This window comes from Pseudopodoces humilis, chromosome 2 (assembly GCF_049639895.1).
Source record: "Pseudopodoces humilis isolate 2021_Gansu_Grassland_sample_001 chromosome 2, ASM4963989v1, whole genome shotgun sequence".
Classification (NCBI taxonomy): Eukaryota; Metazoa; Chordata; class Aves; order Passeriformes; family Paridae; genus Pseudopodoces; species Pseudopodoces humilis.
Genome location: NC_142201.1, coordinates 73,421,684 through 73,434,217, shown reverse-complemented (window position 1 = coordinate 73,434,217; position 12,534 = coordinate 73,421,684). Strand labels below are relative to the sequence as shown.

At 37.8% G+C, this 12,534-nt stretch overlaps 1 protein-coding gene across 3 annotated transcripts in view; it reads right to left on the bottom strand.

Annotated features, from left to right (window-relative positions):
- Positions 1-12,534, bottom strand: part of GUCY1A2 (guanylate cyclase 1 soluble subunit alpha 2) — a 148,860-nt gene that overhangs the window by 51,855 nt on the left and 84,471 nt on the right. For all 3 annotated transcript variants that reach the window (XM_088069015.1, XM_005516229.3, XM_088069016.1), the window contains exon 6: positions 3,499-3,642. In XM_088069015.1, the coding sequence (XP_087925141.1) occupies positions 3,499-3,642 (144 nt within the window). The remainder of the gene's footprint in view (positions 1-3,498; positions 3,643-12,534) is intronic.

Below are 12,534 nucleotides of genomic sequence, written 5' to 3'. Positions count from 1 at the left end.
TGAGTTCCCAGTTCTTATCTCCTCCTGACCCTATTAAACCTTCGTACACCACAAAAATAAGCAGATAATTTTCTCTCAGGAAATTTCATTAGTGGAAACTAGGTATGTTCTGTCACAGTAGCCCTTTTGAAGGGAAAAAAAAAAAAAAAGGAAAAGAAGGTCTTTTTCTTTGGGATATACACCATACATTGATTAATTACGTAAGATCTGATGCATGATAAAAAGTTATCCAAGTAATAATATTCTCCAGGAATTCCGTATCTGCATAGCAACCTTTCTCTGAAGGTCAATGCCCTGGAGAATTCTTCTTACAGTATTATCTCTAGCTATTAAAATTAATGTAATTCCACTTTATCTAAAAAAATGTAGTAAAATACAAAGCACATCCTAAACTCAAATAGCACTCACTTAAATGTAGAAGGCAATTTTAAATCAATATTTTCCGACTAAAGTCACAAAGCACTACATATAATTAGCTGTATAGAATATAAATCGAAAGAGTGCTTCCGAAGTAAAATGCTATGCTGAAAGGATAAAAAGGTACATCAAATTCTACCTGCAATGTCTGCAGCAAAAGTCCCTCTTTTGTACTTAGGCCTTAGCTCATTCTAAAATAATGGGATTTTGCCTCTGGTAGAACTGAGTTTAAAAAAATCACACAGGGACCTGAAGCCTTCTCCATCACTCACAGGGGAATGATCAGCCCGTTTTCTGTTACAAATATTTCCTTCTAAGAGGGCAGGCTGTGTTACAACACTGATGATAGGATTTGTGCGTACTGCTGTAATACAGCTCGCTCTCTCTTTCTGCAAAGTAACAGTTTCTCATTACCCTTCAAGTCACAGGCTGTTCACACAGGTATAAGGAGTGCTGGCACAGAGTCTCCATCATGCTCGTGCATTTGTGCTGCCTCTGGCTCTGCTGGCAGTGTCAGCTGCACACCGCGGTGCTCTCACCAGAGTGCTGTGGGCTCTGCCTCAGAGCAGGGAGCATCATCTGGATACAAACCACACCTGCTTCATACACCTGGCCACCATCCTGAGGTCCATCACTGCTCACTGCCCACACTAGCATTGATCTGAGGGGCAGATTTTTCATAAAGTCTACATGGTTGTACAAACAAGTTATTTTTGTGATCACTACAATGAATGCCTTGATATCATAACTGTGTACCCAGATAACAAGCCTCATTTGAACATCTGCTAATGCACTTAATAGGGGAAAATCTTATCCTAAATTCTTGTTTGTGTGATATGGTATTTTCTTAATTTAATCATTTTTCATGCTAACATTTTGAGACTTTAAAAGTCACTTAATTAGATATCCACTGCTATCACAGGGATGATCATTTCAAGAACTACAAAAAGTAAATCCTTACATTCTGGTGAATTCAGCCTTGAGATGACAACAAAATATATCCATCAAAGTAATTTAGAAAATACATATATTCCATAAACCTTCACACAGGGCAACCTAAAGTTAAGCCATATATTTAAAAGCACTGTCCAAATACTTAAACAGGTACAAGCTTGGGGCCATGACCACTTTCCTCGTTCGAGTGCTTGACCACATCTTCCTTATATCCAATCTGAACTTCCTCTGATGCTGCTTTAAGACATTTTTATGCACATGGAACATTTACTAATGGGAATCTGTGGCACAATGGGCCCCTTTATGTTCTTTTTAAGTGAAAAACTGCCAACTAACAAAAATAGGGATCACTCTAACCAATTTAACATTGTCTGGAAGGCAAAAGTCATGCCAACTGCATTTAGGAATAATGAGCATGTATTTAACAGTGATAATCATTGACATAGCCACTAGGAAAAACTGTGCATTCTTTGCTGTTTGTAGGAGGACTCATGTGACGGAGTGTAAAAGCTCACAGCACAGACATCCACATTTAGGTTAAGTACATAGATTTCCCTTACAGACAACTGAAAAAGCACACATTTTTAGGGTGTGATTCATCTCATCCTAGAGTAGACATCTAAACTAGGACAAACTAAAGTAGACTTCCCCAAAAGTCCTTATTGCAATAGTTTACAGAGTAAATGTATCCATGTGAGAGGAATCCTAATCTTTATAAACTTTAAAACAAATCAGAATATTCCTCTATGAAAGATAAGGTTTATTTTTAAGCACAACTTCCAGGTTAGGTACAAAGGTAACAACATTCTACAATGACACCATCTCTCCTGCTCTGAAATCTATTATACCTAAAACTGAAGACAGAGCAATTAAGAAATGATGGTGAGCATCTCAGTACCTCTATTTTCAGTTTAAGTACGACAAACCGATATTTTTCTTTTGAATTCTAAAGGAGGTTTATTAGCACTTTTTGAAAATATTTGTTTATTCACAGTATTTTATTCTACACATGTCATCAGCAATGTCTTTATAGTCTTCCTTTTACAGGTTTTATGATGCAGACAGTGAAAATAAGAGGAATTTTCTGAAAAATAATGAGCGGTAATGAAAACAATCACAAAAAGTGAGTCTCAGAGTAAAACATACGCCTTAAAAATTTCCCTATAGGTGCAGCAATGACTCAAAAGAAAGTGCAAATATGAGAAGTTGCTGGAAGACAGCTCTTCCAGCACATACCAGCATAGTTAGCACATATTAATTTGCTACAGTTATTGGAAAAACAAATAAAATCAATCAAAAATATATATATTTTAGTAGGATTAAATTAACATCTGTTTGAAATAGTTTTACATCAAAACTGAAAATGTAATGTCTTCTGGTATCTTCAGTCTTTTAATGCTTCTTTTGTGTTCAGTGAATGTTCACATGAAATTTTAAAAAGAACTTTCTTCAAGATCCATAGCCCAACATACTTTTCAGAATGGTACTCTTTTGAATATGTTGGTGTAGGGCGGTTGCTGCTGGAGACGAAATAGGTCACACAAACACAACTCACAGTGTGGTGAAAGGAAGAGAGAGCTTTATTTCCTCTCTCAGAATTTATAGGTTTCTGACCATGGCCAGGGATTGGATAGTCAGGATAACACCTTCCCAACCACACTGGCCGTGAGAGATGTCCATCACAAGACGTGTATCAGAAAGAATGTGCACATATCTATGTTTACAGTTCCTGTCCTGTGAAAGTCTTTAGAAAACTATGTCAGCAAGCTCAGAAAATTGAGTTTTCGGGGGGACATAGGACCAAAAGCAGGAGAACAGCAGAGGAACTTGAAAACGTCACAAAGGGACATCTGGTTTCCCTCCTCCTGCTACCTCCTGTACCAAAGTAGGGGACAGAAATGGCATAGCATGGGAAGGAAGCACATTAACAGTGACAAAGAGCAGGCAGTCTACAGATTCTTCTTCACACCGATTTGGGAAAGAGGCACGTGGCCCATTAGAGCTGCAGACATAGTGATGCAAGTGTAAATTCTCTAGCAATAAACTGATATCTACCGACAAAACACAACTAAATTAATCAACTCCGTGTATCACTGACTAGCTGAGAATAAAGAACAAAGGGGTTACCTTAATAGGGCTTCCATCTGGAGTGAGAACCTCTTCTGAAAGCTCCATCATCTTCAGTGACATCAGGGCAATGGCTTTGGCATGACTAAGGCTTTTCTTATGGAGCCCTGCTGCAACACAGTACGCATCACCTATTGTTTCCACCTGCAGCAATCAGACAAGCCGAGTGTTACGGTATGATAGTGAGAGGGGAACCCTGCCATTAGGGTAGCAATCAAATAGCATTGCTTAAAACATGTCAGCAAAACATCCATAAATAAGCAATTAGACAAAAGAGCATAATTACTTGAGTCTGCAAACAGGTGCAGTCAAAACCTGACATGCAACAGCATAGTGGCTTATCAGCATTACAACCAAAGAAGATTGTCTAGAACAGTGTATGGCATTAGCTGAGATATGACAACATTCTCCCACAGCAGTAACACAGAAAATTCCATTTTCCAAAATGAGAAATCACTTCATTTCATACTATCCTGGCTGAGTTTAATGTTGGGTAAGAATAGTGCTGCATAATTGTAATTTGTAATTAGTATATGATATGCTAGAAAATTGTATCAGGAACAGAATTAGAAAAAGAAAAACATCACCATAAAAAACAGTGAGGACTATCTAACTTCTCATTAGTGGGCAGCTCCTCCTGGTATAATTTACTAACAGATGCTATTGGTACAGACTTGACTGCACCTTTGTCCCTTATTTTCAAATAAGAATTGATGTCTCTCTCTATCATGCAGGCTATCTTACTCTGGATTCCCTACCTGCAGGCATGAAGTTCAGCAGACTGATCCCTCTGGTATCTTCAGGCAGGCCTTACTGCTCTTTTCTTGATTTTCTTTAAAAAGAGCTGGCCCCCAGGAGGAATTGGGAGCAAAATGAATTGCAGAAGCCCTCTGGCTCTGGGTAAAGGCAGCCTGAGAAACACTGCAGCCCTCGAGGTCTGCGGCTTTATTTACAGCACTGTGTTTTGCAGCCTGTTTGCTCACACATCTGTAACATTCTCACACAAAATCCATTAACACGAGCCCAAACAGACCTCAAGGATTAGTTTAGGTTTTATGACATAACTAATCTGGCTTTCACCCTGCACACAACACTACAGGAATGCTTCAGCAAAGACTACAGTGAGAAGAAAGCAAGCACTAAGAAAGGAGTTATTCAGAGAATAAATATAGCTGATTCTTCTCTCTGCAGAGGATCTACTAAGCAGTAGGCATGGATCTTCTCAGATTAATTTCCAGTCTTGATAAATTGGAAATAGCATCTCAATACAAATAATACCTGAAAAAGTAAGCATTACACGTAAATGTAATTTACGTGATCCTAAGCACGATCCTAGAACACAAGTATGGGAAAATACTTCCCACCACCAAACGTAATCTGCTGCAAGCCCACTGTGAAGTTTGCCACCTTAACGTTTCTGGCTGACTGTGCAGGAGACTGTAAACACAGGTAAGAAGCTGAAGGTTTCTCATGAGCTGAGACAGCCATTAGAGCTCCTTCAACACCTTTGAAAGCTCCTAATAGCACTTGTATATAGAAAAAAACATGTAGGAGAAATCAATACTGCTGCCTGCCTGTTTACCATATCTCAGGATGTCTGTCCACAAGAAGCAGACACTACCAATGCCCTGCAGTTTAGGAGTTTGTTTTTCCAAAGACAAATGGATGGGCAAGAATATTGCAATGGCTGGTGAAAAATGTAGAGAAAAATGTGAGAAAAAAAATAAACAAGCACAGTGAGAAGAAGTATCAGAAGTTAAAAAGTCAGTCTGGACGAAATAGATGTTTAAAAATGCTCTAAATTGGAAGGCAGCATTAGCAGAAATCCATTGTCATTCTTCAAAATCATGAATAAACATCGGTAGGAATAGACTCAAACAGAAAGGGCTGAGTCTGTGATGTCAAATACAAAAATTAAATACAAATTCTGTTCCTTGTTAGATGACCTAATTTCAGGATTCCTCTTCCACTAAACTTGGTTGCATAGATCTGGGATCATATACTCTTCCTGCAGCGTTCAGACAAAACTACTTATTTTGTTAGCTTCTTCCCTCTTGGAAATTTCCATAGCTGTAAATTTCCATAGCTAAATTCCACACACTGAATGCACTGTACTACCAGAAAAATGGGACTGAAGCTGCCTCGAAATAATCTTTATATAAAAATAAAAATTATAATAATGCTATTTCTCCTTAAAGTGCTTGTCCCTATGGAGTTCACCTGACAGGAATTCTGGAGAACCAGAGGAAGAACTATGACTGCTTAGACTGACTTAGTAGTTTAAGCTAGATGTGATGAGTACTGGCAGGCCTGTCCAATGAATTACCACTCTGTAACCCTGTTTTCAGTCACTTCTAGGATTTTCCCCAGTTAAGCATTTAAGCTGAAATTTTCATTATGAGTACCTCCACCAAACTTTAACCTTCGTTCCATCCTTCTTCAAAATCAGATTTGACAAATCTTCCAAAAGTTCCAGGAGTTCTTGTAATTCAGATTGTTCATAGCATTTTCATTTGGTCCACTTGGATGTAGTCATAAAATCACAGAATGATTTTGATTGGGACATTTCAAGATTATCTACTTTCAGCTCTCCTGCCATGGACAGAGACACCTTCCACTAGACCGGGCTGCACAAAGCCCCGAAGTCCCATCCAGCCTTGGCTTCAGCACTTCCAGAGATGGGGCATCCACAGCTTCTCTGGGCAACTTGTTTCAGTGTCTCAACACCCTCATTGTGAAGAATTTCTTCGTTATATCAAATACAGTCACTTTTGGTTCATAACCAATGACTGTTGTCCTGTAACAATAGGCCTTGGCAAAATGTCTCTCTCTCCATGTTTCTTATAAACACCATTTATACATCAAAGATCACAACAAGATCTTCTCTTTTCCAGGTGGAACAACCCAATTCCCTCAGCCTGTCTTCAAAGGAGAGCTGCTCCAGCCCTCTGGTCATTTTTGTGGCCCTTTTCTGGACTCACTTTAAGACATCCATTTTTGTACTTAGGACAAACCAGAGCTGGATGCAGCACTGCAGGTGGGGTCTCACCAGAGCAGAGCAGGAATCACCTGCCTTGACCTGCCAGCTCCATTTATTTTGATGCATCCCAGAGTATGGTCGGCTGTCTGGGCTGCAAGTACACATTGCTGGCTCATGCCTTATTTTTCATTTACCAATATTCACAAGTCCTTCTTCAGAAGGATGTTCTCAATCTATCCATCCACTGGTCTGTATTAATACTGGGGATTGCCCTGACCCAGATGCAGAACCTTCACTTGGCCTTGCTGAACTTCACAAGGGTATATGAGGACGTTAAAATAGAGACTGCAACAAGAGTGATACATCACACTTCAGAATTTCAGGCTGGGCCCCTGAGTGAGTCAGGTACACACAAGGAAGAAGGGAATTTCTCTTGTCTCAGCTGAGGAGTAGCAATTGGACTAGAAATACAAAGCACTGCTTACAGCTAGGTCCAAAGTATCCTCTGGGTAGATCCTGAAACTGTGCATACCGGAGAGCAACCTACTCCATAAATATTCAATGTCAATAGGATTAAAAGAAAAGGCAGGCACTACTCAAAGTCTCTAAAAATTTCTGCACTCAGATCTATTTGATACTCTTCAAGATAATGATATACAGCAATGAAACTCCAGAGGAAATCTCTACCATGTGATAAACTAGATTCTGAACTTTTGACTTTGTAATGTGACTTTTAAGATACATTAGTAGTAGTATATTCAATTTTTATATCCTTTCTAGATACATACGCAGGAAAAGATATTTTGCTTTCAATCTTGTAAGACTGGAATGCCTTACCCTGATTCTTTAAAAAAGTTAAATATATTCTGTTGGGAATATTAAAGCCATTTTTGCATATGACTGACAGTTTACCATCAATAAGACTTAGTGTTTTTGCTTTTTCTAATTAAATTATAGTTTCCTACTGCTCCTAATAGTTCTAGCTACTCACTGATTTCTTGGCCTACTGTTACCAGCTTTTCATCCCTTTTTACTGATTTACGCTTACCACACTCAGCTTCACTGGAGTTTTCATTAATTGGGAATTAATACACAGCACCATAGAACACAAGCTGAACTTGGATTTCAAAATTAGACCAATCTCTAAAAACTGCATAAAAGAATTTTTATTCTTAACTAACAAATGAAGAATCCAGGAAATACTGCAGCTACTTACAGTGCTACACAAAAGCCTCCTCTAAATCCTTCTGTAACTCTCAAGTCACTGGAACTGTCCACATGGTTTCCAGTCAGGCCATCAACAAATCCCATATCAAAGTTAATAATTAGTTGAAGTGGTTGTGTGTACTCTACAGTTCAGGCAAACTTTCTAGTAAGTTATTTCAACACTGCTGAATACTGAAGAGTGATAATGCATGACACTTGCAATAGGAAGCAAATATCTTCTGCTTTTGAGAAGTCATATTCAATATACCCAGCCTCTGTTAGTCCTCGGTATATACGGTATGTCTGCTTTAGATGTGAACAGTCATTTTTACAGAAGGGGAACCCTATAGTCTGTTGTCTTACAGTCACTTATCCTTAATTCATAACCATAACCATTTGAGATGGAATACGATTTGCAGATCAATTTGGCAGCACAGAAGTCAGAATGTAATTTCTCCAATTCTAAAGTGTCCAGAGAACAGAGAATAATAAATCCCTAATAGATCCCTGTGCAGCTCCAACAGGTCTGTTCCAACTCTTCCAACTACCAGTAGCTAAACCTTGTGTTGTCTTTTGTTATTAAACTGAGAAACTGGAAGTTTTAGCCAAATTATGTTCTGCAGATATAAAGTCAGGGTGTTGTTTCAGTGACAGATTTAAGAGAAAGTGTGATACACTGAAGTAACATCCCTGGTTTGCATCCTTCATCCCAAATTCATGAATATGCAGCAGTAGTTAAGTTTCTGAACTTCTAGAAGTAACAAAGGAACTGAAGTGTCACGCTTCATTTCATAGAGTAATATACATGGGGCAGAGGAAGCATTTTGAAAGTGAAACCTGAAATGGCAGGCTAAAGAATTTTCATCTAAAATACTCAGGAATTCAAACAATCTAATGAGTCCTACTTAAAACCTTTTTCAAAGCACAGCTTGGAAATAAACATAAAAAATATAATTGCAGGGGTCACTCTTTGGTAATTCTAATCTGAAATTCCTACAGCAATCAGAAATATTAAATACATTGAAAGTAGCTGGAGGGAGAATTGGCACTAGTTTTAGTTTGGTCTCTCTCAGCAGGTTTCCTGTGAAAACTTAATGTATAATTTGAACTATTACAATGGAGTACTCACGACTATTTTTTCCATGTAAGAGACATAAATAAATCTGAGCAGTTTGTTTTTAATGGGTTAAATTATACTCATATCAATAAGGATTCTTTGTTTATAATCAAAATTAAATACATACCAAAAATATGTCTGAAAATTCAAAAGTTGCTTTTTTCAGGAAGAAAACTTACCTTTAACAGCAAGTCTTTTGTAGATCCTTCACCTTTCTCTGAAGGGTACTTGTGTACTATTTTTTCATCTCCAAAATACTCACGGGGCTGCATACATATTTATCATCTCACTCAGAAGGGTTTTAGTATTTAGTAACCATCTAACCTGAAATTATTTATGTCACTGTCCCATACAGCCTCTTCAAAGGTGTTTTTTTTCCAAATAAATTTGAAATAAAAAGTGAGACTGCCTTCCAGTTCAGTATAAAGAATTAAAGAATACTCCTGCTACACACAAGCGACCAGAATATAGGATTACTTTGGAAAGCAAATATGTAAGAATTGTGTATCAAGTGTTTGTTCAAGGCTTCTCTTCCTTGAGGAGAGGGTCATGTTTGAGGAAAAATATATTATACTGCTCAAATTTTTTTGTCTGTTTTCCACTAAAACATATGGGTAATCTATGTAAGTGTATCATACACATAAAGTTTAGCTGTAATAACCTGCCGTAGATACTCTTCAGCCACATCTTGATTTCTTACCCTTCTTTTTTTAGAGTAACAGATGTTTCTTCCAACTGAATTGAGTTTCCACATGCATAAAATCCTGCTTGTAGCCTCCCCCCTTTCTGCTATTTTAATCACCAGAAATATTTATTTCTGCTTAAGTATGTGTTCATAATCACTGTAATTTTAAGTTGGCAAGGAGACTTGGAATATTAAACAATTTCTCTATGCTACACGCCCTGTTTACAGACAAAGTGTATATGCTATATTTAGCTGAAGAGAAGATCATTACTAAATTGGTTCTTATCACATATGAGTAATCTGCCAATAGCCTGAAACTATCCTACTGCTGGGAGATACTCTATAAAACTTTGTTTTATAAAACTGAAATAATAACAAACAACAGTTGCAATTATATCAGTGTCCTCTTAAAGAGCTTGAGAGTGAAGAAAACAGAAATAATGAGCAGGGAAAGGGGTAATGGTTTAGCTAATTGCAGTTTAATGCTCTTCTGTTCATCACTTAACTATTCTCTCTGAGAAAACTAACTTTTCTAGTTTGTCTGTGGATCATTTCTTTTACCTGCACTGAAGAGCATTATTCTCCATCTTAACCTGCCTCTCCTTTTGCCTATTGCCTATGCATGTTTACCTTCTCCAACCAAAATACAGACACAGCATTCTTGGTGCACAAAATGTATACTGAGCTGTTAGCACTTTTCAAAATACAGTATGTAAAAAAAAAAAATCTAAAATTTTAAAATATATCAAACTATAACATTATTAAATAACTATAAAACACATGAAAAGTAGGTGACATTAGAAGGCAAGCAGCAGTATTTCAGCTGCAGCTGCATCTTAGACTTCAAGCTGCTAAAATGTAGCAGCTGTAATCTACACCGGTGAGATTTAGTTCACCTAACCAGAAATATGTCTAATATAGTAATTTGAATATGAGTTCTTCATTCTCAATTATCTTCATAATCAATGAATTGAACAGGAACTCTGGCAGTCATCTGATCTGTGCTAAGAACCTCCTTCAGAAAAAAAATAATCTCACACTTAAAAAATACACTTTTATTTACCCTATAAAATCAACCTTTCTTCTGTTGACTGTAAGGATAAGTCTAAATTATTAACTCTCTGCTAAAAGTAGCATATTTTCACCTCTATCTCAGAACTGTAGAAAAGAGAGAATTAGCAAGACTATGTGAAGAGGCAGAAGGGAAGATTGAACCTGGAAGGTCACAGAGGCAGATCAATTTTAAAAGAAGGACATGGCAAGTTATGTGAAATGAAATAGTCCTTTAGGAAAGCTGATCTCTGGAATGTCAGATAAACCAGTGGAAAAACTTTCTACACTCCATAGATCAGTTTCCTTTCCAGTCTTCAAGATTAATCCAGAACAGCATTTATTGGAGGTATGAACCTTAAGTGATTCTTATGATGACCTCAACAACAAAATCAATGCCTTCTAGTATATTATATTTGATTTGAGTACCTAGATTTCGTTTCTTAAGGAGCAAAGTCAAAGTAAGTTTTATAGGTACTCCTCAGCCTAGACTTACTGGAGCACATCTTCCTGCTAACACCCAGGCTGTGTTTCCATGGTAGCATATAAATATCAAAGGAGATGGTTTTGTAAGTTTCATCCCAGCATGAGACCAAATTTCAGGATGTGAATGGACATGGCACTGGAAATTATCAGGAACTACAGTAAAGACCCATGCTTTCACAAAATATTCATTATCCTGTTTATCCATATTTCATTCCATCTGCAAGACTGAACTAACTACACAGTACCTCAAAACTATGTGTTTCTTTTATGAAAGTTGAAATGTCCCCCCTCTAAAGGAATACAGTGAAATTCAGCCTTAAGATGAAATTCTTGCAAGTATAACTGTAAGGGAAACCTTTGAAGTTATTAGTATCTCCCAAAGGGCTTTTCTTTCATCTGTTTTCTGCCCTAAGTTGTACAGCAGGAGAATAAGGAAAAGGCTGTGGTATATGGCAACATGGTGCTTCAGACTTAGCATTCTGGGCTTCATTATTCCATTCCTGTCCATGACTTCTAGTCCAGCAGCAAACAGGACAGTTTTTAACTGGTATGGGACAAAAACTGAAGAAAATTGAGATTCTCTCCATTTTAGTTTTAAGTCAGCAATCTCAGGATTGCTCATCATGGGAACAATTTATTTGATATCCATATTCTACCTCAAGCTGATGACATCTCCCATATTTCTTTCTACTCAAATCATTCTCACAGTATCTCTGCAGATCAGTAATAATCTTACAACATTCTCATTCATGACAGAACTCACTTTATCAAGCATCAAGTCACACAAAAATGAAGCTTCAATTCAATCTACTCATCTATACTCTTTCCATAGTAACTGAAGAGAAAAATGAATTTTAAAGGCATGACGTGTTCCATCCTGAATTCTGTAAACATCTTTTTTTTCCCATTTAGTACAGCAGGATGCAAATGTGTGTATCTTTGCTTAACTGCCTGCAGCCATGCCCAGACCATCTTTGATATGCAAGACTCCTCCCATGTTGTCATCAGCACACTTTTCTGGGCATTGCCTCAAAAACAGGTTTATGTGGGCCACAGGATTAGTTTGTGAGACTCTGAGAAGACTCTAGGGGAGCTCTGTGCCTTTGCAAGTGCACCACAGTGGGCCTGTTCCTGCTCCCACAAAGTAGCCCAAGGCAGGAAAAGGACTGTGTGAGTGTGCTGACTGCTACTGCTACGATACCATTTGTCAGCACAAGAAGATCCTGTCTAGCTCAGAAAGTCCTGGATCTTGCCATGCATATTCTGGCATGCAGGTCAGGGGATGTTAACAATTACTAAGCAGAGGGAGAGCAGATGTGAAGTATTTTGGGCAGCTTATGGTACAAAGATTTGAACAAGTAATTTAATCTAAAACACAGACTCTAAGGAAAGAAATAACAAATAAACATGCCAGAGGGAAACCAGATAAAGTTATTTCCCTGAGACATTAAGTGTATGTGCTCTTTCTGTTGAGGTGGTGTAAGTGCAGTTCAGAAAACCCTCTGGCCTAGG